At 38.6% G+C, this 23,263-nt stretch overlaps 3 protein-coding genes and 1 pseudogene across 3 annotated transcripts; 2 read left to right on the top strand and 2 right to left on the bottom strand.

Moving 5' to 3' along the window:
- Positions 1-5,364: 5,364 nt before the first annotated feature.
- LOC147284058 (pyrophosphate-energized vacuolar membrane proton pump 1 pseudogene) lies at positions 5,365-6,020 on the bottom strand (annotated as a pseudogene).
- A 1,147-nt stretch (positions 6,021-7,167) lies between these two features.
- On the top strand, positions 7,168-12,834 carry LOC147284057 (cyclin-dependent kinase C-1-like). Its single transcript, XM_086243334.1, has 12 exons — positions 7,168-7,381; positions 8,595-8,676; positions 8,907-8,997; positions 9,105-9,134; positions 9,266-9,375; positions 9,457-9,529; positions 9,622-9,742; positions 9,836-9,953; positions 10,712-10,851; positions 10,952-11,009; positions 11,506-11,576; positions 11,972-12,834. The coding sequence occupies exons 1-12, from the start codon at positions 7,269-7,271 to the stop codon at positions 12,495-12,497; spliced, it is 1,533 nt and encodes a 510-aa protein (XP_086099460.1). The 5' UTR covers positions 7,168-7,268; the 3' UTR covers positions 12,498-12,834.
- Positions 12,835-17,793: 4,959 nt separating this feature from the next.
- On the top strand, positions 17,794-18,448 carry LOC147284056 (agamous-like MADS-box protein AGL62). The gene is made up of 2 exons (XM_086245648.1): positions 17,794-18,165; positions 18,425-18,448. Exons 1-2 carry the CDS (start codon positions 17,794-17,796, stop codon positions 18,446-18,448), a joined length of 396 nt encoding a protein of 131 aa, XP_086101774.1.
- Positions 18,449-18,886: 438 nt separating this feature from the next.
- Positions 18,887-22,309, bottom strand: LOC147284055 (Mitochondrial substrate carrier family protein). The gene is made up of 4 exons (XM_086244561.1): positions 21,832-22,309; positions 21,058-21,361; positions 19,482-19,949; positions 18,887-19,069 (listed from the first exon to the last, which is right to left on the bottom strand). The coding sequence occupies exons 1-4, from the start codon at positions 22,293-22,295 to the stop codon at positions 18,995-18,997; spliced, it is 1,311 nt and encodes a 436-aa protein (XP_086100687.1). The 5' UTR covers positions 22,296-22,309; the 3' UTR covers positions 18,887-18,994.
- Positions 22,310-23,263: the final 954 nt, after the last annotated feature.

Here is a 23,263-nt window from a genome sequence, read left to right as displayed (position 1 = left end):
AGCAAGGGATGAGTGTTCGGATCGGCAATAACACGAGAATGACCCGAGCTGATCCCGAGGTTCTTTCTCCAGCTCGTCCCCCACAAGTCACTCAGGCTGACATCGACAATCACCCTTGCCGACGGAACATCGATTGCTCATTCCCTGGCTTCGAGAGTATGCCCTTGATTGATCAGCTCGAGTTCTTAGATGCTCGGCAGATCATCCAACAAAAACGCCAGGCCTATGTCAGAGGCTCTACTTCACCTCCCGGAAGTTACCATGATGATCCGAGCGAGGAACCGAGATCGCCGATCCGAACCAGACTGGGGACTCCACTCGGAAACCCAATACGGACCAGATCGGCCGAACAAAGAACTCCAACCAAGAGTAGACTTGGTCCGCAGCCGAACGTAATCCCGGAAGAAGAGCCCGAACCTTCCTCTTCCAGCACCCAGACCGGCAGACAACCTACACGGGATCGGCTCGGCCCAACCATGGTCACGTCACGAACAACTGCTACTCTCTTCGCGACGCAATAGAGACTCTCGCCCGAGCTGGCAAGATTAATCGATTCCTGACCGGAGCCCCAAGGGTGAAGATCACTGACCCAAGGAGGACCACCAACACCGTTGAAACCAGAGATGCTCATTTGGTTGAGGGCTGAGACCTTCGACTTCGCCTCTGACCCTTCAGATCGGGTCGGATCATCCCGGCGGATACCCCACATCCAATCCGACCCGATCTGAGAATCTTCTAAGAATTGAGTGTTCATCTTTTCTTAGTTATCCCAGCTCGGCTCGGCTCGGCTTTGGTGATCATCATTTCAAATCCTAGTCACGGCCGGATTTCACTTGAAAGGACTACTGCATGATCCGCCTGATCGGTTCGGCCTCTTCCTGTTAGGGATTGGGAAGAAGTCCCGGTTTTTTCGAGGAGAAATCGGACCAACCTGTTCGGATCGGCTCAAGACTCAGATCAGCTCGGCTCAGTGCTCAAACGCACTTGCATACCTACGCACAAATACTGAAGTGTTCGCCTGGTTCTACAATGGTGTTCTGAACATTTCCTCTGACTTGATCAAGATCGGGGACTATCCGATCCGATCTTCTTTCGACAAATATAGATGAACACATCTAGATCCACATTGATTCTCAGATTTTGAAGCTAAAAACACCTGGTCCAAGCAGGAAAAGACTCAAAGGTCTATAAAAATCCCTGGCCGAGCCGAAGTGACTTTCTACAGTCCTAACGTTCGACAGGATATTTCCAAAAAGAAAAATATTTTCAAGCTCAAAACTTTTATCGTGCATACCGAGCCGATCTGAAAGTAAGTTTGAATATTTTTCTCAAAAACAAAATTCCTAATATCTCAATGGACACATCAAACCCATCTGAGATCATCAGGGATTTATAGTTTCTTCTTATTTTCGTCATGCTCATCAGACTGATCCGAAAATAAATTGAGAGTTATCATTGCATTTTATCATAATGGCCAAGTCAGGCCGAATGTCACTTCTTACAGGTCATCACTTTTTTCAACTTCCAATCCATCACAAGTCTGCTCGGACCGGAAGTTGGGGGACTCCTGTTTGTGGATAAATCCACATGGATTCAATGGCCAATCACAGACCAACACGTGGCACACCAAGTCCCATTTTTGCTCAGACTCTTTGATGGTCAACTTGGTCAGACCCAGCCATCTGTGTCATCATCTTAGCTCAGCAAATGCCAACAACATGTACATCTGAGATCGGCTCTTACCTCCGGGTTACCCATGTCCGATCCGAACCGACATTGAGATCCACCAGGAATTCGAGAGATTATCTTTTTCGAACACCATCAGTTCGGCTCAGATCTGGAGATCATCTTTCTCCAGTCACATCTCAACCATTGGTTCGGCTCGGCCCGGACCAATGACCGATCACGATCAGACGTGCTTCGACAATCTTGTCAGCACCTGATCATCTCAACCATTGGTTCGGCTCGGCCCGGCCCAATGACCGATCACGATCAGACGTGCTTCGACAATCTTGTCAGCACCTGATCATCTCAACCATTGGTTCGGCTCGGCTCGGCCCGGACCAATGACCGATCACGATCAGACGTGCTTCGACAATCTTGTCAGCACCTGATCATCTCAACCATTGGTTCGGCTCGGCCCGGACCAATGACCGATCACGATCAGACGTGCTTCGACAATCTTGTCAGCACCTGATCATCTCAACCATTGGTTCGGCTCGGCCCGGACCAATGACCGATCACGATCAGACGTGCTTCGACAATCTTGTCAGCACCTGATCATCTCAACCATTGGTTCGGCTCGGCCCGGACCAATGACCGATCACGATCAGACGTGCTTCGACAATCTTGTCAGCACCTGATCATCTCAACCATTGGTTCGGCTCGGCCCGGCCCAATGACCGATCACGATCAGACGTGCTTCGACAATCTTGTCAGCACCTGATCATCTCAACCATTGGTTCGGCTCGGCTCGGCCCGGACCAATGACCGATCACGATCAGACGTGCTTCGACAATCTTGTCAGCACCTGATCATCTCAACCATTGGTTCAGCTCGGCTCGGCCCGGACCAATGACCGATCACGATCAGACGTGCTTCGACAATCTTGTCAGCACCTGATCATCTCAACCATTGGTTCGGCTCGGCCCGGACCAATGACCGATCACGATCAGACGTGCTTCGACAATCTTGTCAGCACCTGATCATCTCAACCATTGGTTCGGCTCGGCCCGGACCAATGACCGATCACGATCAGACGTGCTTCGACAATCTTGTCAGCACCTGATCATCTCAACCATTGGTTCGGCTCGGCCCGGACCAATAACCGATCACGATCAGACGTGCTTCGACAATCTTGTCAGCACCTGATCATCTCAACCATTGGTTCGGCTCGGCCCGGCCCAATGACCGATCACGATCAGACGTGCTTCGACAATCTTGTCAGCACCTGATCATCTCAACCATTGGTTCGGCTCGGCTCGGCCCGGACCAATGACCGATCACGATCAGACGTGCTTCGACAATCTTGTCAGCACCTGATCATCTCAACCATTGGTTCGGCTCGGCCCGGACCAATGACCGATCACGATCAGACGTGCTTCGACAATCTTGTCAGCACCTGATCATCTCAACCATTGGTTCGGCTCGGCCCGGCCCAATGACCGATCACGATCAGACGTGCTTCGACAATCTTGTCAGCACCTGATCATCTCAACCATTGGTTCGGCTCGGCCCGGACCAATGACCAATCACGATCAGACGTGCTTCGACAATCTTGTCACCACCTGATCATCTCAACCATTGGTTCGGCTCGGCCCGGACCAATGACCGATCACGATCAGACGTGCTTCGACAATCTTGTCACCACCTGATCATCTCAACCATTGGTTCGGCTCGGCCCGGACCAATGATCGATCACGATCAGACGTGGATCTCTCCACATCACCACATCAACTCAGTCCATTCCATTCCCAGTTCGGATCGGCTCGGCTTTGGTGATCGTCATCTCAAAACCTAGTTGCGGCCGGATTTCACTTGAGGGGATCACTGCACTACCCACCTGATCGGCTTGGCCGACTTGTCTAAATCCGATCCGATCACACATGGGTTTCACGTCTACACGTGAGGACATATGTTCGGATCGGCTCGGCCTCCCACCGCCATCCTAAAGAAGATCACGTTGGGACGAACCGCCATACTCAAGTGCACCTGACGTGACTCTCTGACAGATAAGACATTCCAGCTCACAGCCATGACTATTGGAGCATTCCACCTGATCTTCCATCCTTGCATTCAATGCAGCATTGAATGCAAAGGAGGTGAGTAGCTTTGCATGCTACTAGTTATGACCGAACGCGTGGATCTCTCTCAGCCACTCAATCACATACAGGTAACTTACTCTCCACACCTTCCCTTGTCTATATAAACCAACTTATATGCACAAAGCCAGAATCCCCATCCACCCAGCCATCACAAAGCAAACACTTGCACAAACTTTGGCTTACCAAAAACACACTTGGACTTGCTGAGAATAAACCCAGAACATTTGCCTTGTTCTTCCCATTCTCCCAAGTTCATCACATGTTCTTCCTCACTTCCATTCAAACACCATCAAACACACATCACTGACTTCATCATCGGAGCGTGTTTGGCTGGTACCACACCGGTCCATCTCCTTTGATCTTGTGTTTGTCTACAGGAAGATCTCAATCAACATCCACGTCATCATCCGGCAAGGCTTCTGATCAGCCGAGTCATCACCCCTAAGTTGTTGTAACTTTCTTACGGAAATTTGCATCAACAATTACCAAAATTTAGTTATATATGCTTATATAATACTATTATGTTAGTGGTACAATAAATATTAAATTACTAATATCTTAAACAACTGTAAGAAAATATAATTGTATAATGTTATCATATTAATATTATCAGAAATGTGAGTTAAGATAAATAGTCATTCTCTAATAAAGTAAATATTATTATTTTTAAGAAAATAAGAATCTCATCTTTAGGTAAGTAATATATATATATATGTACATATTAAATTAAGGGTTTTTTGTTTTAAAGTCCATTTTTTAAATTTTACTGTTCATCCGGTCCATCCACTACAGTGAAATATTGTAACGGCCCACATTTAAAAAATTAGCACTGCTATAGTAACGGCGTTACTGTAATGCGCTACAATGTTTTTAAAAATGCTTTTTTTTTTCTCTTCATTTCAATGTCAATTGGTACAAAAACTACAAAAAAAAAAAAATCATAATTTAGATATTTTTCATTCCATAAACATGTTAAATAATAACCAACATAAAACAAAAAAAATCAAGATGAGGCATCATAATCTTTTGTATTTTAATAGTAAATATAATTGTTACTATCGAATAGTAACAATCACCTATTGTTACTGCTTGACAGTAACAATCACCTATTGTTACTGCATAACAGTAACAATCACATATTGTCATTGTCTGACAGTAACAATCACTTAAGTAGCAATCATGTATTGTTATTGTTTGATAATAACAATCATTTATTGTTACTGCTTGGCAATAACAATCACCTATTGCTATTGCCTGACAGTGACAATCATAGATTACTATTATTTGCCAGTAGCAATCAAATATTGCTAACAATCACCTATTACTACTGTACCTATTGCTACTGCCTGGCAATAACAATCACCTATTGTTACTATTTGTAAGTAACAATGACCTATTGTCCAATGTTACCTGCAATTCATCCGCTCAAAATTATATTTACAAACACCACTTTTTAACGCAGCAAGTAAGCATCAACAAACATTTCTAACTTTACAACTGGGTTTCTTGGGCCATCTTCATGAATGTTTCTTTCAATCTTTCATACAAGGTCATTACCAACATCAACAGCTTTGGTATAGATACCACCACCAACTCTTCCAAAAAGAGCCATGGATGATCCACCAAGACCATAGCCAGTAATTGACTCAAAGAGGCCTTCCCAGTCATCACTAAAGTACAGCTTGAAGAGATTGATAGTAACATAAAGTACCAAAAGACCATTTGCTGCAAGAAGAAAACCCATCACTGCACCAGATATGAACGTTACAATAAAGGTCTTCCCAACTCCTTTTCTTGCTTCCAATGTTGTCCTGGCTTTGGCATAAGTGGCAATTTTCATCCCAAGAAAACCAGATAGGAGTGAGGTAATACCACCAATATCCCTAACGAATTAACATCAAATTTCATCAACGAAATTCCCATCAATTCATCATTAACCTCCTGCATATATACAAAAATTTCAAAACAAAAATAAAGAAATAAAAACAACAACACATCAATAATCATAACAACCCAGAGAGATGAACTACTTGGTTTGCCGAGATACGAGAGAGAAGAAAGAGACTTGATACGTCGAGAGAGAGAGAAGAAGAGTGGTGTAGACCTGGAAGCGATCTCCTGGTTCATCAAGAACGATCTCACGCTTCTGGAAGCGATCTCCTGGTTCGTCAAGAACGATTTCACGCCTATACCCATATCCAATGGCGGCTAGATCTCGAAGCTCGTCGATCTGATCCAGCGGAGAAGCCGTTGGGCTATGCTCCACAGCGAAGACGAGAGAGTGAGGTTAGAGAAAGAGTGAGGGAAATAGAGATAGACGGAGAAGAAGAGGAATGTTAGAATGTGGACTGCGGTTTTGTATTATTGGACCTCCATCAAAACAAGAAAAAGTACATGGGTCTTAAAGGTATAGAGGGCCCAAATTTAGTATTAGACCTCCATTAAACCGAAAATGAACCGAAGATATACTGAAATAAACCGAAAATGAACCGGAGATATGCCGAAGTAAATCGAAATGAACCTAAATTATTCGATACCAAAATTACCGAAATCGAATCGAAAACTGAAATTTACCAAAAATTACCGAACCGAAAAATACCGAAACTGAAAAATACCGAATTTTTTGGTTTTGGTTTGGTAAGCCCCAATGCTGATTCGAACTGACCAATGGGCAACCCTAGTTTGGATTATGAAATTATATCGTGTGGTGGGTCCAAAAGAATGATTAACTTCGTATTAATTTACTAATTAGTTAACTTTATATCATATTTGATGTATATAATATTAGAGATATATAAGTGTGGAAACCCTTTCGTTAAGGTATATCTCATCTTTAATATAAAGAGGTATCAATTGTAGGACTCACTCCAAATTATAATCAATTATCAAAATTGTCTATTTTTTAAATTTCTATATACGGATTATTCTTGTAAAAAATTAAATAAATTGGAAATCACTAAAACAGATAAATTATGATTAAATAAATAGATAAATATCATAATTCGATAAACACTTAAAATGATAATATTTTAATCAAATTATTAAATAATTTTTGATTTTTTTAATCTTTTTAAAAGAAAATCCTTGAATTAAGACATAAAAGAAATTAATTTTGATTATCAAACTATAATATGGAGTGAAACACATAAGTCATATTTGATTATGCATTTATGCCTAAAATCAGGAATACCAAAAGTGCTATATTTGTTTTACGAGTTTAAACTTTGTAGTCGGAAGTTTTACTTTATTCCGTTGTATAATGGTGGCTTTTAACTTTTGTTTAGGAATGAAACCTAAACTCTGCCCGCGTCAGTGTGTGTTTCAATAGCTATTAGCAAACAACTCGAGTCCCTCTCTCCCTCTCTCTCTCTCTCTCTCTCTCTCTCTCTCTCTCAAGCCCAGTCTCAGCCTTTGGGAAACGTTTTCTCTTTGTGCTTTGGAGGGATGGCTTCGGCGGCACTTGGGCAGCTCAATACCGAAGAGTTACCTTCATCATGGGGATCTCGAACCGTCGACTGCTTCGAGAAACTCGAGCAAATTGGCGAAGGCACTTATGGGTCAGTCCGTCTCTCTCTGCATTATGTTCTTTCAAGAAGCAAAAGAATTGGAAAAACATGCACTTAATGATGAATGATGAATACCCTTTTACTTCAATTAGCAATTGAAGTATAAATAATTCAAGAATGATCAAAATTTTATTTATAAATTGATAAATTCCAAACCATACTGTTACTATTGTAAAAGTATTTTGATTTATTCTATGTTCTTGGTGCTGGAGGTTTTGCCTTTTTTTTATTTTTTATTAATAATGATTGTTTTCTCATTAAGTTTAATTGCTTATCATATGTATCATATCTTTTACTGCTAATATTCTTATATGATTAATATTCGATTGAAGGAGAGCATGGAAGTTAATTTTAATGTAAGACTTATATCTGTATTTATGTGTATGGTATTCTATAGAGAAAGTGAGAAAAAAAAAAAAAAAAGATTAGAAGGAAAATAGAAAAATTAGTTAAATTTTGATCCTTAAATCATAAAATTGATTAGACATTTATCAATTTGTTGTGTTGGGGAAGAAAATTTTTTAAATAAAAAAAAGTGATGTAACAGAGGACACCTGTGCCAGGCCAGTAAGATTTGGATCTCATGTTCTGTTTATTGTTAGACATGATGAATCAGATGTAAGGGTGTAATGCAGTTCAAGGTAGACTGTTTCTTTTTCTTCGTTAAATTATTGATCTTTACTTGTTGGGATTGGTAATAATGCGCATTTTCACGGTAGCTCAATAAGCGGTTCTTTGACTTTGAGTACTGTTTTTCGTACTCATCTTCAGTGGAGATGAAGGATCACATTTTGTGCTGTCTTTATGAGTGGACAGAGAAGACACCACCTCCTTCCTTTTCATCTCTCTTAACTTCTTGCTTTCTTCTTTTCCAGGAGTGCATCAGTAAAAGTACAAATTTGCACAAATCTTTAATGGTTTCTATAAATGTTAATATGTTATAGACTGCAACAGTGATGACAGTCTATGAAGAGATAGAGTAAGGGGAACTGTTAAAAAGATAGGTTTTCATGGTCAAAAACTGTGACAAATTATGGTTAGGGGTTAGGATTTTAATGTCAAACGCTTTGGCAAATTATGTTTGATATGAAGCAACATATTTACTTTGTTTTCACATAAAGAAACACAAATAACCATGTGGATTATGCTTAATTATGAATTAATTGAGTTATTTTCTCCTTTTGCATTGCTTGTGTTTTTGCAGTCAAGTGTTCATGGCCAGAGAAACCGGAACTGGGGAAATTGTTGCTTTGAAAAAGATACGCATGGATAATGAAAAAGAAGGGGTAATTATCTTTCCATTCACCATGCGTTCTTATTATATGAAGAATTATATTTCATCACAAATCATTTGGATTATGTGAAATATATGGGTTTTTTGGTGCAACCCTGTTACAAGCGACACACATACACCCATATTTTGGTGCAACCGTGTTACACATACCGACAGAGAGGCACACACGTATTTCACACATCTTTTAATAATCAGTACGGAATTGTTGCTTTGTTTATGCAGTTTCCTATTACAGCAATTCGGGAAATTAAAATTCTGAAGAAGCTTCACCATGAAAATATTGTTAAACTGAAAGAGATTGTAACTTCTGCAGGTACTTTAGTTTCTATTGATCAAGAATTACCTTGCATCAAAATTCCAAATTTCATAACAGTTATACTGATTCTCTTTGCCCTTGAATATTTTGTTTCTCTTTTACAGATCCTGAACGGGATGAGCGAGGGAATCAAGGTACAAAAAGCTGTTGCATGAAATCCTAGTTAGTTGTGTTTGTTACTTCTGTGTGCCTGTGCAATTTTGATAGTGTTACTTGTACCTAAATTTGTAGGGGGTAGTTCTGACATGTGTTTTGTTGGTTACAGATAATAATAAGTTCAGGGGTGGCATCTATATGGTTTTTGAGTATATGGACCATGATTTGACAGGCCTTGCTGATCGACCTGGACTGAGATTTACAGTTCCCCAGATAAAGGTGTTATATGTTGTTAAATTTGGGAAAGGAGTTTTCTGTAACATCAAATACCTATCATTTTTCTCACCTTTTATTCTTCAGTGCTATATGAAGCAGTTATTGACTGGGCTCCATTACTGTCACGTAAATCAAGTGCTTCATCGTGACATCAAAGGTTAATCAACAAGTTATATCGTTTCCTTTGCTGGATGTGATTGTTAATCTTTTGCAACTGGAGCTATCTCTGAATAAAGCCTATTGTTGCAGGTTCTAATCTCTTGATAGATAATGAGGGGAAATTGAAGCTAGCAGACTTTGGGCTTGCAAGATCCTTTTGTAATAACCATGGTGGAAATCTTACAAATCGTGTTATTACGTTGTGGTATAGGTAAACATTTACTTCATACTTGCTAAAGCATTGATTCTTTCGAAGAGTATGTCAATGTTTAGTTAGTGCATAAAATTGATATGGTTGGAGCAGGCCCCCAGAGTTGCTGCTTGGAGCCACAAAGTATGGTCCAGCTGTTGACATGTGGTCTGTTGGTTGCATTTTTGCTGAACTTCTGCATGGAAAGCCAATTTTGCAAGGAAGAAATGAAGTTAGACATCCCTCAAATTCTTCCTTAGTCTTATAATAAGTTTTAGAATTGACGAGCTTACACATTTTGGCTAGTTTTGCAAATTGATAGTCTGAGGTTTTAATTCAGTTGACTATGGATTGCTTCAGCTTTTATTTTAATGATATATTCAAAGAAAAATATTAGGTTTAAAAATCTCAATGATTTTTAGGAAATACACAAATTGGTTGAGGGTTACATGTGCCAAGGATGTATAATAGTGAGAGCCAAGCTCTGTGGAATCTACTACCAACTTGTTTCATCCTTTATGGTGTAGTTACTAACATAGCCTTTGAACTAAAAGTTACATCTTTCTACACCCTATTAGAGGCTGTTATTATTTAGGAATGGTTTTTGATGCTTAAATGTTTGAGGTGGCTTGTGATGAAGTAGCAATATGTGGCGGGTTCAGGGAGAATTTGATTTGTTTTTGAAACTTGGTGGTTTTTTAAAGAATTGAAGAGATGCGTGATCATAGAACCGGAAAACTTATGTGGCCTTGAAGTGATGACCTTGAATTTATGATATGAGAATATTTTACATTGTTTTTTCTTTTTAAAGTTATCCCCATATTTTTACATGTGCTATTATGTATCAATTGTGAGTCTTGTGGTAGTACTTAGTGCATTAGACATCTTTATCAAATGATCACAGAAGAAAAAAAAAAAAAATTGACAACATGGACCAACTCTTTCACAAGGCTCTGTTTATGATATTTAATTTCTTCATATTTATTGTAGTCTGACCAACTGAACAAGATATTCGAGCTTTGTGGATCACCTGAAGAGACCAACTGGCCTGACGTTTCAAAAAATCCTTGGTATAGTAAATTCAAGCCAACAAGGACCATGAAGCGACGTGTCAGGGAAATTTTCAGACAGTAAGTAAATAATTGATGAGTCTCAAGTTTTACGTTTGATTATTAACTTTGCTAAGCTATTTGATTTTGTTTACCAATTTTTTTAAATGTTGCATTACAGTTTTGACGGTCATGCTCTTGATTTGCTCGACCACTTGTTAACTCTTGATCCAAATCAGGTATCACTTGAATTTGAAATATTTGTTCTTGTTGCAATAAATATATTATTTACCAATTATGTTGGAGACTTAATTTTGTTAAGAATCATTTGATGCTTTGCTTGTTTAGTTTCTTATTTTATTTTTAAAGTATTTGATGTATCAGTTGCACTAGCATGATTTTGTTGCCGTTCTTTGGTTTGAATTTTGGATCCAAAGATATGCTGGCTCAAACAAATAATGAATGATAGGCTGAATATATGTTTGAAGCTACTTTAAGCTTTGAATTAATCATAGTACACATGGTCAGGAGGCTTAATGAAAGGAATATAATCGTATATTAACAAACTCTATGGTACATGACTCTTACTGTAAATCAAGCTTTTGGCCCTCTTAGCTGCAATTTTGTAGGACTGAATTTGATAATGGAGATTGAGCAGACTGCCACTTCTCGTTTTGTAGTAAAATATTGGGTGCTTTTATAATTTTCCTTTTTATCTACTTGTCTCCTATGTAGAGGTGGACTGCGAAGCAAGCACTGGATGCAGAGTATTTCTGGGTTGACCCTTTGCCCTGTGATCCAAAGAGGTGTGTTTTACCATCTTTAAATTGTCTGTTTGTTCCCATTGAGTTTGTTAGATCACTTGATATATTCGAATAGGTATTTCTCAACAATTCCTCACAGTTGGTGAAAAACCCAGTTACTCAGGGTGACAATTTGTATTTTGCTCTTTTTTGCTTTCTTGCACTTGGCTTTTATAAATGTGCATATTTAAGCATCTTTTGCTCATCAGATGTGTGCCTCCAACCAGCTGTAGTAGCCAAATACTTGTCCCCTTTTCTGAAAGTGGTGGGCCTAGGGTATGACCCGTTATTGTGATATTTGAGGGGTTCTCATTTGGGTCTCTTCTGAAAAGTGTGGTTCTAGGCATCTCTTTGTATTTGTATGATATGTTGAACTGTGCTTATCTTTGATCATACAGCCTGCCTAAGTATGAATCATCACATGAATTCCAAACAAAGAAAAAGAAGCAGCAGCAGCGGCAAAATGAAGAATTAGCAAAGAGACAAAAATTCCAGCATCCTCAGAAGTATTCTCGCCTACCTCCCATACAACATACCGGGCAAGCTCCTCCACACTGGCAATTGCCAAATCATCCGATGAATGATTCACAGCCCCCATTGTCTGTTGGACCTGGTCACCACCACTATGGAAAGGCTCATGGTCCTCCTGGAGGTCCAAGCAGATACCCTCCTGGAAACCAGAGCGGGGCTTACAACCTGAATCGTGGAGGTCAAGTTGGAGGTTACAGTGGTGGACCATATCCACCACAAGGGCGGGCTCCACCATATACTGGGAGTGGTATGCCAGCTCCTGGTCCGAGGGGAGCCCCAAGTGGTGATTATGGGGTTGGTCCTCCTAATTATTCCCAAACAAGTCAATATGGAGTTCCTGCTGCTGGTAGAGGTGTGAACAATCGAAATCAACAGTATGGTTGGCAGCAGTGACAGTTTAAACTAGTGCTCAGAATTAGGAGATCATACCGACGGGACATAGATGGTTATGGAGTTCGCGTTGTTGTAGGCTAATTTGTTGAGTTAGGAACTCATGTTTAGCTATATGGATGTTATTTGCATAAGCAAAATCTTTTGTTACTTGGGAGGCGTATTTTTGTTCCCTCCTTTGCGTCCAACAGCTTTCATGAACTTTAGAGCCCAACCATGCTTGCAAGGTTGCCCTTTTAGGAACCCAACCTGATCGTTCGAACTAGTTTATGCATGTGGATAACGATGTTGCTTTTGTAAAGTTCCCAGATGCTCCATTTTATTTGTTCTTTTTTGGTTATTGGTTCTATCAGTGTAAATAAACTTGATTTATTGCACTTAGAAGTTAGAATGAAGAAAGAAAAAAGCTGAAATCGCTTTAGGGGAAAAGAAAAAAAAAAAAAAAAAGGGCTCACATCGTGAAAGAGTAACAAGTTGTAATTTTCTCTAATTATTAGTTCTTACGTAGCCCTGTTTGAGATAATGCATAAAAATTGTTACGTTGGATCAACAAAATTGCAGAAGCTCAACACATAACCGAACTTGTAGGGTTCGGGATGAAAGTTTAAATTTAGGGTGCTTTAAGTAGAAGTCCAAAATGAGAAAGAAAGATAAGTCATGGTCCAGCTGACTCAAAACTTAAGTAAAAGCCTAATTTATTCTACCGAGTGCTCAACAATTCTTACCAAGTGCTCGGCGGTTGCAAATGTAGGTGAGATGCAACCTACATCTGACACCTACATCTGCGACCTTATCTTTGCATCTGCAATTTAAAACATGCATTTACAACCTAAAAGTTGTCATCTACAACCTAAAAAGCTGCATCTGCAACCTAAAAAGCTGCATCTGCAGCCTAAAAAGATACATCTATAACCTTAAAAAGATGCATATGCAACTTAAAATCTAGGTTGCAGATGCATCTGTATCTACCGAGCTCTCGGCAAGATTACCGAGCGCTTGATAATTTATTTTCGGCATCTAGACCCGCGCACGCGAATAGATTGAGCTTTGACTTGATTTTATTTGGTTGAGTTTCCACTTAACAATCTTTTAAAAACTGGACTTTAGAGTAATTTATTGTTAAAATTGAACCTTTTTTACACACTTACATTTCCAAAAGCAAAAAATTATAAGATGTGTCTCTATAGTTTGTACTTAGGGTCTTGTTTTCACTTTTGTCTATATAGCTCCAATTTTGACAATAATGCTAATGTACTTATGTTGATGCTCATATTGATCAAGCAGAACTACGCGTCGTAGAAATGGAAACGACGAGTCTTAAATGATATTTTGGATCATTGTTTGCCTAGACATAGGCTAGGAAAAAGGCCTAAAATATTAGAAACGTGTTTATAGGCCTAAAAGAGTCTAATGGATGGGGGCGAGGCCCAAACATGAGCTCGAGACCCAAAGGACCAAGGCTCAATGGCAGGCTTGGCGACCAGTGGACCAAGGCCAGTGAGGCCTGGTGACCCAGAGAAGCGAGGCTAGCCTAGCCTCGGCTTAGACATGGGTAGTAGCCTATGATGGACCATGAGTTGGCACTCATGGATGCGAGCGCTCAATATCATAAAAGCGCGAGGATTGAGTGGGTCTTGGTGCAGTGAACGTGTAAGGCTAAGGGTAGCTTAGGCGCCTCGGCACTAATGGAAGGCCCAAGCCCCAATGATCTATGCTTAGGGTTTCGTTGTAGAGGAGTCTCAAAGGCCCACACCCGGGGGACACCCTAGGGAAGAGGCGCTCTGGGGATGACTCGGTACCAGTGTTGGCCCAGGATTTCACTTGGGGACCTATGGGTCCCATGTGGTGAGATCCGTAGGCCACTAGGGTGGAGTGGATGAGCTTCTTGACTAGAAGGCCCAGCTTGCGCGAGAGTTAGCCTAAGAGAATGTGTGTTTTACTTGAACAAGGAGTCACGACCTATCCTTAGTTAAGACTTAGGCGGCAAGTTGTCAGGAACCCTAATTGGACAAGGACTAGGAGACCATCGGCCATAATCACTATAAATATGGCACACTAACCCTCAGGTAAGATATGCAACTCTATCTCTCTAGAATACTCAAAAAATGTGTGATTATGACTTGATCGAGCGTCGGAGGGTCCTTGGCCGGTACGACACTGGTGCCCCTTTATGCTTAGTGTTTTCTATTTTAGTGTGCATAGTAGAAGGAGAGTGACATGGTGATCAACGTAGGCCTTGACATGGAGGTTAGAGGCTAGGTTAACTGCGTAACGAATTTTGCACATCAACAAATTACAAGGAAAATTTTAGAGTTTTGTCTACTTTTTGATTATCTTAACTAATTCTACTGTCATTTTGATCTCAAAGAAAAAATATTCTCCTTTTATTGTATAATGAGGCGGCCTCAACTACAATTAATTTAGTCACTCAAACGATGTAAAAAACTCAACAAATATACAATTGCAGAACATATGGTCTAGATAACTAAAAATTAAACCTATTTAAGGGTGATATAAGAGCCTAAGTTACACTTTTTACTTAATAAATTGGGAATTTAAATTATGTATTTTTGTTTTTTTATGTCTTCCCAACGTTCAGTTTTAGTTAGGGTTGTTTTTCCTAAAGAGTGCCTTAATTTCAAAGTCATGACAAGCTAAAAATTTAACCAAAACTATCATAACACACAAATTTAACTTGCATTTAACTTTTTAGAAGGCCCAATAAAAAATTAAAACTAACACAAGCCCAACTCACCCAAAATAAAAACTAAAACTAATATAAGTCCAACCCACTCAAAATTAAAAACTGAAACTAACACAACCTTAACCCACCCAAAAGGACACGTACTTTGGAGTGAATTCTATTTTAGGACACGCTTTTGAGTTTGTGTTAGTGTAGGGCACATATTTACAATTTGTGTTATTGTGGGATGCATCGTCAACTCTGTTACATTTGCCGTCCAAATGAGGGATAATTTGGTCATTTCATATTAAATGAAACTTTAATTCAATTTCTAACTTAATAAATATTATTAAAACTAAAAATAAAAAAGATTAATACTAAAAATAAATTAAAATATTAAAAATTAATTTTAAAAAGGTTAAAACAAAAAAAAAAATGAAAGAAGAGGAGATCGATGTCGCACCCTTCTCCCTACCAGGCCTTCCACTCCCAGCCCGAACTCACCTCTGACGACGGCTCACCCTCCCCTCTGTCTCTTTCTCTTCCTTTTTTCCTCTGTCTCTTTCTCTCTTTGCATCTCTCTGTCTCTTTCCTATCTCTCTATATCTCTGTCACTTTCTCTCTATCTATTCTTCTCTCTCTCTCTCTCTTCACTGTAACCCACTGCTGGAGCTGTGAGGGAGGCCGGCGAGGTCACTGCTCTCTAGATCGGCGTCAAACTGATATGGGAAATTGATTGTTTTTCTTTCAACTACAAAATTGGATTGTTTATTTTTTATTTTTTGAGCTTTTGAGTGTTTCTTACCCTAATTTGGGAAATTAGGGGTTTTGAAAGGCATTTGATTGTGGTTGTTCTGTAGGTTCTTGGCGTGGAGAGAATCTCTTTATGGTTGTGGTTGTTTTGTAGGTTTTGTATAGGGCTAAGAGAAGTTTGAGCAATTGCAAAATGTGATCTCAATTCTTGGGAGAGAGAGAAAAAGACAGAGAGGAAGAAAGGAAGAGAGGGAGAGATAGAGAGAGCGGGGAGGATGAGCCGTTGTCGAAGGTGGGTTGGGGCTGGGTGCGGAGAGGGTTGCGCTGCCTACCTGCCTACCTCCTCCTTATCTCTTTTATTTTTTTTTAAATTTTTAAAGTTTTTATTTGTTTTTAAAATATAGAGGTTGAATTGTCAATTTTGCCCCATCAAAATACGTCACGTGTTGTGCACATGGTCTATTTTTAACAGAGTTGACGGTGTGTCTCACAATAACACAAATTGTAAATATATGTTCTACACTAACACAAAATCAAACACGTGTCCTAAAATAAGATTGACCTCAAAGTACATGTCATTTTTGAAAATTTTTCCCGAGAAAAAAATTCAAAACAAACAACACTAAAAAAATGAATTGAAACTAAACTAAATAAGCTAAGTGACCTAGAGGTTACAAATGTTACCTAATTGTTATATTTAACAAGGGAGGCGATTTTCGCACTCCACTTTTTTCTATTTGCACTCCTTTTATTTTTTTAAAAATGTTTTATTATATTTTATTACTTATATTTCCAAATCTACCCTTATAGCTTTTGACTTGCAAAATAATTTTTTAAAATTTTTCATTGAAGATGTTCTTGTAGCTTGTTACTAGAATGCAATGTTAGTTTAAAGAACTCAATTTTGTAATATATTTTACGATTCTAATAAAGAATAAAGAATGCACAAATGATACATGTAAGTGAAGGACTACATCAATCTTTTAAACAAACAAAAAAAAGTACAGTAGTCTCTTAATGAAAGAATAGTGAGGACACGAAAATTCACCAATTAAATTTTACCAAAAAAAGACAATTCTCCAATTAAAGGCAAAGGTCGAGAGAGAGTACAAAAGTTGTATAATTCAAAGAGTTTTAATTTCTATTGTTCATAGAAAATAAACAAACAAAAAACACACAGAGAGAGGAGTGTAGAAGGCTACGTGTTAAAAGAGAACTTTGCTAGAATAGACCATTTTTATGCCTTCAATGCAAATAACAAGCCAGAGGAACGTCTATATTCATATTTAAAGAGCTTACTTGGAAAGACCATTTTTATAAGGGTAGATTTGACCAAAAAGACCATTTTCTAGTAACAAGCTACATGAACGTCTTCAATGAAAATTTTTAAAAAAATTATTTTGCAAGTCAAAAACTATAAGGGTAGATTTGAAAATATAAGTAATAAAATATGATAAAACATTTTAAAAAAATAAAAAAAGTGTAAATGGAAAAAAGTTGAGTGTAAAAATCACCTCCCTTTAACAATAGGTGTACTAGAGATTAAGTACGGTGCTTGTCATGCATGCTAATTTATTCTTAATTTCCTATATATAAAGAGAGTTCAGTTTTGGAAATTAAAAAAAAAAAAAAAGAAAGAGGAAGGAAAGTTCACTTTTGAGTTTTGAGGTTAATTAATAATCTAACGAGGAAAGCATTCCCATCCCACGCAGGAAATCCAATCCTTAATTATATAGGACATGCACAACACTTGCATTATAAAATAGAAACCCAGTTCGATCAAACACAGTTCATTCTCGATCAGTTTCTCTGTTGTGTAATTTCACACAAACAAACACAGACATTCACAGTTTCTTGACCATCATGGCAAGAAAGCATATTCCCATGATGAAGATCGCCGACAAGCAGCATCGCATGGTGGCATTCTCAAAAAGGCGAAAGGGTCTCTTCAAAAAAGCCCAGCAGTTCACCACCCTCTCCGGCTCTGATGTTGCCATTGTCGTCTTCTCCGAGGCCGGTCGACCCTACTTCCATGCCTCCTCTCCTCATTCCTTTGACTTTCTTGTTGACCAAGTCCCCATCACTACCACCACTGCTCCTCCTGCTGCTGCTTCCACCGCCTCTAATTCTTATGTCCAAGATGTCGAATTCAATTTCAGGGCTCTACTGGACTTTGACGTTGAAGCTTATGACAATGTGGAACAGCTCGTGGCTTTCAAAAGGAAATTGGAGCAAGTTAGAGAGAGGCTAGGCTGGCTCATACAATAACGACCAGAGACTTGGGGAGCAATTAATTAGTTGGTTTCATGCAATTGATGGGATATAGGGTTCTAGTTTAAATCTGATGATGATGCTTGTTGGGTACGCATTCTAGCTTGTATTGCTCGATCAATCTCTATTTTCTGTGATCGTCTCCCAATTCTAATGATGAATCTTGGATTTCATGCGATTTCTTAAATGGAATTGATTTAACACCTTTTGTTATTTCTTGTAGACCTGTACTGTGTTTCTATTCTGATTCATGCCCTAGACCCTAAATTATTTCATGGCTTTATTGCATGATCCAAGGCTTGCCTGTTCACACTGTTCAAATGCCAATGGAAAAAAAAATAAAAATAAAAACTTGCTCAGTATATGTATCTATCCCTCTTGTCATGTCACTTAGCACCGCACCTTGTGCGTCTATAAAAGTCATATATCCTATCTGTATCTCTCTCGATATGTGACTTAGCACCTTATTTGTCTATCTCTTGTTACATGATAAGTCACACGTGATGGAGGTGTACACATCTGTTACATGGAAGTTCTACTTCAATGGAAGACTAAGATAAAAAAAAGTCAAAAATTTTTTGTTAAGTTGCGCTAAGAATTTAATTTCCTTGTCCCATATCACAAAAAGCCAACTGAAAACATTGTAAAGAGCTAGAAGAGTATGCCTCCTTTTTTTCTTAAAAAAAAAAAAAACAAAACAAAACACAAGACCAACCACAAACTATATCTTCATCCTCAACCTCAACCTCGACAAGAACCTTTGGAACTTGATGTGGATTGAGAAGTATAGTGTCTATGTGGACTCTACTTTGAGAACAATCTTCATGAACTCGTATACAAGATAACTGATGGCAGCTGATGGTAAAACCTGAAAAGTTAAGACAAAATTATGTAAAGAAATGTCATAATAAATTGATGTAATATGATAAGCTCTCAACAAAAAAAAAATGTGGTGACATTAACAATATGCAAAAGGTTAACATATTCGGGTATCAAGTTATGGAACCTACTCTAATTACCAAATGAAAATAACAGAACACACTTAAAAAATTTCTCACCTCACTTCATCCTCTACAATAAGTTAAAACATAATTATTCCCTTGCTTATATCACTACGCTAGTCGCTAACTGTTAATTTAAAAGATTAAGAACAAGAATTCTCAAGCATCATCAACTCTATAATATCATAAAACCTCTTATATTATGTTATCATTTTTAACGCAGCTAATTACACAGAAACCAAAAGTGTTTTCGACTAAAGAATCATCAAAGTACCATACCTGCAATAAGCTGGGTATTAATCCTGCATAAAGAGCAGGAACACCTCCTTGCTCAACAATTTTCACACAAGTTGCAAGAGCACTTAACTTATTTGCCCGAACTTGCATTTGGAGGTGTCTCCTCACAACTTCGAATGGATATGTTGCAGCTTCAGAACAAGCACCAGCAATTGCCCCATACAGTAATGTTCTAATGGGACCCAACTCCAATTGTTCAAAAGCATTCAGTTTCTCACCTTCTTGTTTCATGTGTTGGATTCTTTTCCTCCCTTCAGGTGAATGCAGATAAGCTGATTTCAGTATATCATAAACACCGTAGAAAACTGCTCCTGAAGGTGCCATGCTCACAATAGAGGGTAGTAAACCCTTGTAAAGAGAAAAGAATCCTTCAGTTTGGATCATGTGACGGAAAGCACCGATTACACCACCCAAGGCTTCTCCACCAGGTGCTACCATTTTTGTCCTTATCTGAAATAATTGACATTTTGGAATATGACTTGGATAACAAGACTTGAGTTGGGCAAGTTGAACTATCAACAAATATAAAACACAAACCAAGATATGGCCACATCTAAATCACAATGGCATTACCAAAATGGTTCACAAAGAAAACAAAAATAAATTTTCAAGTGACTTGTAAAAGACAATGGAAAGACTTTGCTCCCATTGTATACCCAAATAATCCTTGAGGTATGCTACACATGATAGCATATAATACAACTCAACTTATTTCCATTAAAGAATATATGCATATGCTCAGGATCTTCTTGGCAATTTAACATGTCCCTGCGCCCCCCCAACCACGAAAAAAAAAAAATTATAATAATAATAAGACATGTGCTAAGGCTATTACCCTGTCCAATTTTGGCTAGTAGTCCAGACTGGTAGGGGGCATTTCTTTCTTCATCTTATTCCCCCATTTTCTTAAACTTGGATTGTAACTGGTTAAATTATTTACACTGTGAAAGGGGGAGAATTATTTATAAGAGATCTAGAAAAAGCAAAAGAAACACAGAAACTCAAGGTGGACTGTACGGCAAGCATTTTAGCCTAAGATAATACAGAAACTCTAATGTTTGACACAGGGATACTCCTGGAGCCTTTTTATCATGCTCTCATTGGCTAGGGTGCTTGACACATTTGGAAACGAAGCAGTTGCAGTGGAAGAATCATGGGGGTTTTCATCCAAGACTAAGTAAACAGCACTGAAGGCTTAGCATATGGTTTTAAATGGCTAATAATCAAACATCTTATCAATTCTCATGAACAATATACTGCAAGCTCTAAACACAAAAGCAACCCCTCCCCCCTTCCTCTCTTCCCCTAGGCCAGATCTTATCAAGTTAAACCAGATCAGAGTTCTCAAGTGCAAACAATAGAATTTACACCGTGGAGACTCTTAAGTTTGACCCGTAAAATTGTAGGTCACCATCACCCCCCATTCGGCACATTGCACTAACTACAAAGTACAAGAAGAAATTAATTTTAACACAAATTAAGAAAGATACACTGGGAAAATATATGCTCATGAGATGATATTAACTGAACCAAATAATAGTATTAAGTTGCAACATACAGTGTCCATAGGTAAGCAGAGCAAGGTAGCTGTAATTCCAGCCGCAGCACCAGCAACAAACCTCTCAAAATTTGTGGATTCCTCATTCCCAGACAATTTCATCAGATTATTTCTGTAAGTATCGTAAGCGTAGAAATTGATAGCCTTAAATGGTGCAGTGCGAAGAATATTGACAAAATTTCCTTTCCAGAATCCTTTTAGCCCTTGAGTAGCTGCAATTGTCCTGATGAGCTCAAAAAGGTTCTTCTGTTCGCCACGAACTATATATTCCAGCTTTAGCCTCTCGAGAGGAGCAACAAACGTTCTAATACACCAGCATCCATATGGGCACAGAAAATACCAAGACTTAGAAAGATTATGCATGAACCAAACAGAATAATATGATGTACCATTACCCAATTTAAGTACAACATATTATAATTTAGAGCCACAATCAGATAGAAAATCGAATTGGATACTCCTATTAAGCTGCTTCAAAATCATAGGATAAGAAAGAATTTATCATTTGGGTTTTTAGTTTTAAGGATCCAAAAACATATAACCTGGACTTACAGTGCGTAATATAGTCATATATCTATCTGGGTGACGGCTTAAAAATAGCTTATATCCTTGGAAAAACTAAGACTTTTTTCTTCTGTTTCTTTTTAACGTATGATGCAACACTCGAAAACTCTACTCTTAATCTAATAAACTCTGTAAATTCACCAACAAAATAAAGAAAAAAATATCAAACAAAAACATTTAAAATGAAATGTAATGGTTTAGGAAACGAACCTCGAAACCATGGCAGCAACAGCTCCAGACCAAAGATGCTTGGTAATATTCATAGCACCCGATCCCTTCCTCACAGTCTCACTCCCACCCTTCTTGAACACCGCCACGGCCACCTCCTCCTCCAACGAAGAACTTTTATTCCCATTTTTCCCCAGGACTTCTCCTGATTCCCGAACATACCCCTCGCCACCATCCCCTTCACTCCCCTTTATCGACAAGCTCACCGACAAAAACAACCCACCACCTCTTGAACCTTCAAAACGCACCGTTTTCCGACGACCCCTTAAACGACAACCCGAACCCGAATGCAAACGGGTCTTGGACGGAATCAAGGAAAGAAAAGAGGGGATGGTGTGGTTGGGGTGGAGGAAGAGGCCGCCAAGGAAGAGGCAATCGGGATCGGACGGCTGGGATTCGATCATGAAATGGGAGAGGCTGAAGCAGGCGAGGTCTGGTGGGTGCATTGTGCCAATGGAGTCGTAGCGTGGAGGGGTTGGGGTTGAACGACATTTAGGGGGTATTAAGAGAGTGGAGAAGCTTGAAGAGGACGAGGGAATGGAATATTAGTAGGAGAATGTTGGAGAGTTGGTGATGGTGGATTTTGTGGGTCTTGTTGTGCTGCTTTTGCTTTGCTTCCATCGCCTTCAGCTAGACCACTTGGCTGTAGCTTTCATCGAGTATTTGCTGTTGGTATGCTTCTTCAGCTACTCTTTGCTTGGACCGTAGCACCCTTCTTTTCGTTTGTATCCCAGAGTACAAAGTCCAAACTCCAAAATTCCAAATGGCTGAAGAAGACCTTCTGATTGGGATTTTTAATTCAAATTTTTTCTTAAATTAAAACTAATAAATTCGTGAATTTTACTAAAAACTGAAAAAAAAATTCATGTACGTAACATTTAATTTAATTTTTAAACAAAAATTAAAAATTTTGAGTTTGTTAAAATTATTCTCATATTGTAAAAAACATAAAAAACAAGGATCAAATGTGAAGTTTTAAAACCACAATAACCAAATATGAAGTTTTAAAACTACAAGGAAACAAATCTGTTTTTGAAATAAACACAAGAACTAAAAATGTTGTTTTTCCTCTATAGAAATCAAAGTATTCTTAATTGGGAGTTTTACAGATTCTATAAAAATTTAAGTATTTTAAAAAACTTATAGATTTAATTAAGTGGTGGATTTTGTTCAAATAACAAAGACCATCAGAATTCTAGCCTTTCCTCCTTAGATTTAGATGAATTTTATAAAAATCAATAAGAATCGATAAAACATAATAAAAAAATCCAAATCGAAATAATAACACAGAATGTACATATATAATGATTATAATCACACAATTTTAGATATATTTTTTGATTAATCAATAGCTGGGACCCAAGTTCAATATTACAAGTTTAGGAAGCTAAAATTCAAGGTTCTAGACTCCAAA

This window comes from Dryas octopetala, chromosome 5, assembly GCF_963921425.1.
Source record: "Dryas octopetala chromosome 5, drDryOcto1.1, whole genome shotgun sequence".
Classification (NCBI taxonomy): domain Eukaryota; kingdom Viridiplantae; phylum Streptophyta; class Magnoliopsida; order Rosales; family Rosaceae; genus Dryas; species Dryas octopetala.
This window is presented reverse-complemented; position numbering and strand designations above follow the sequence as displayed.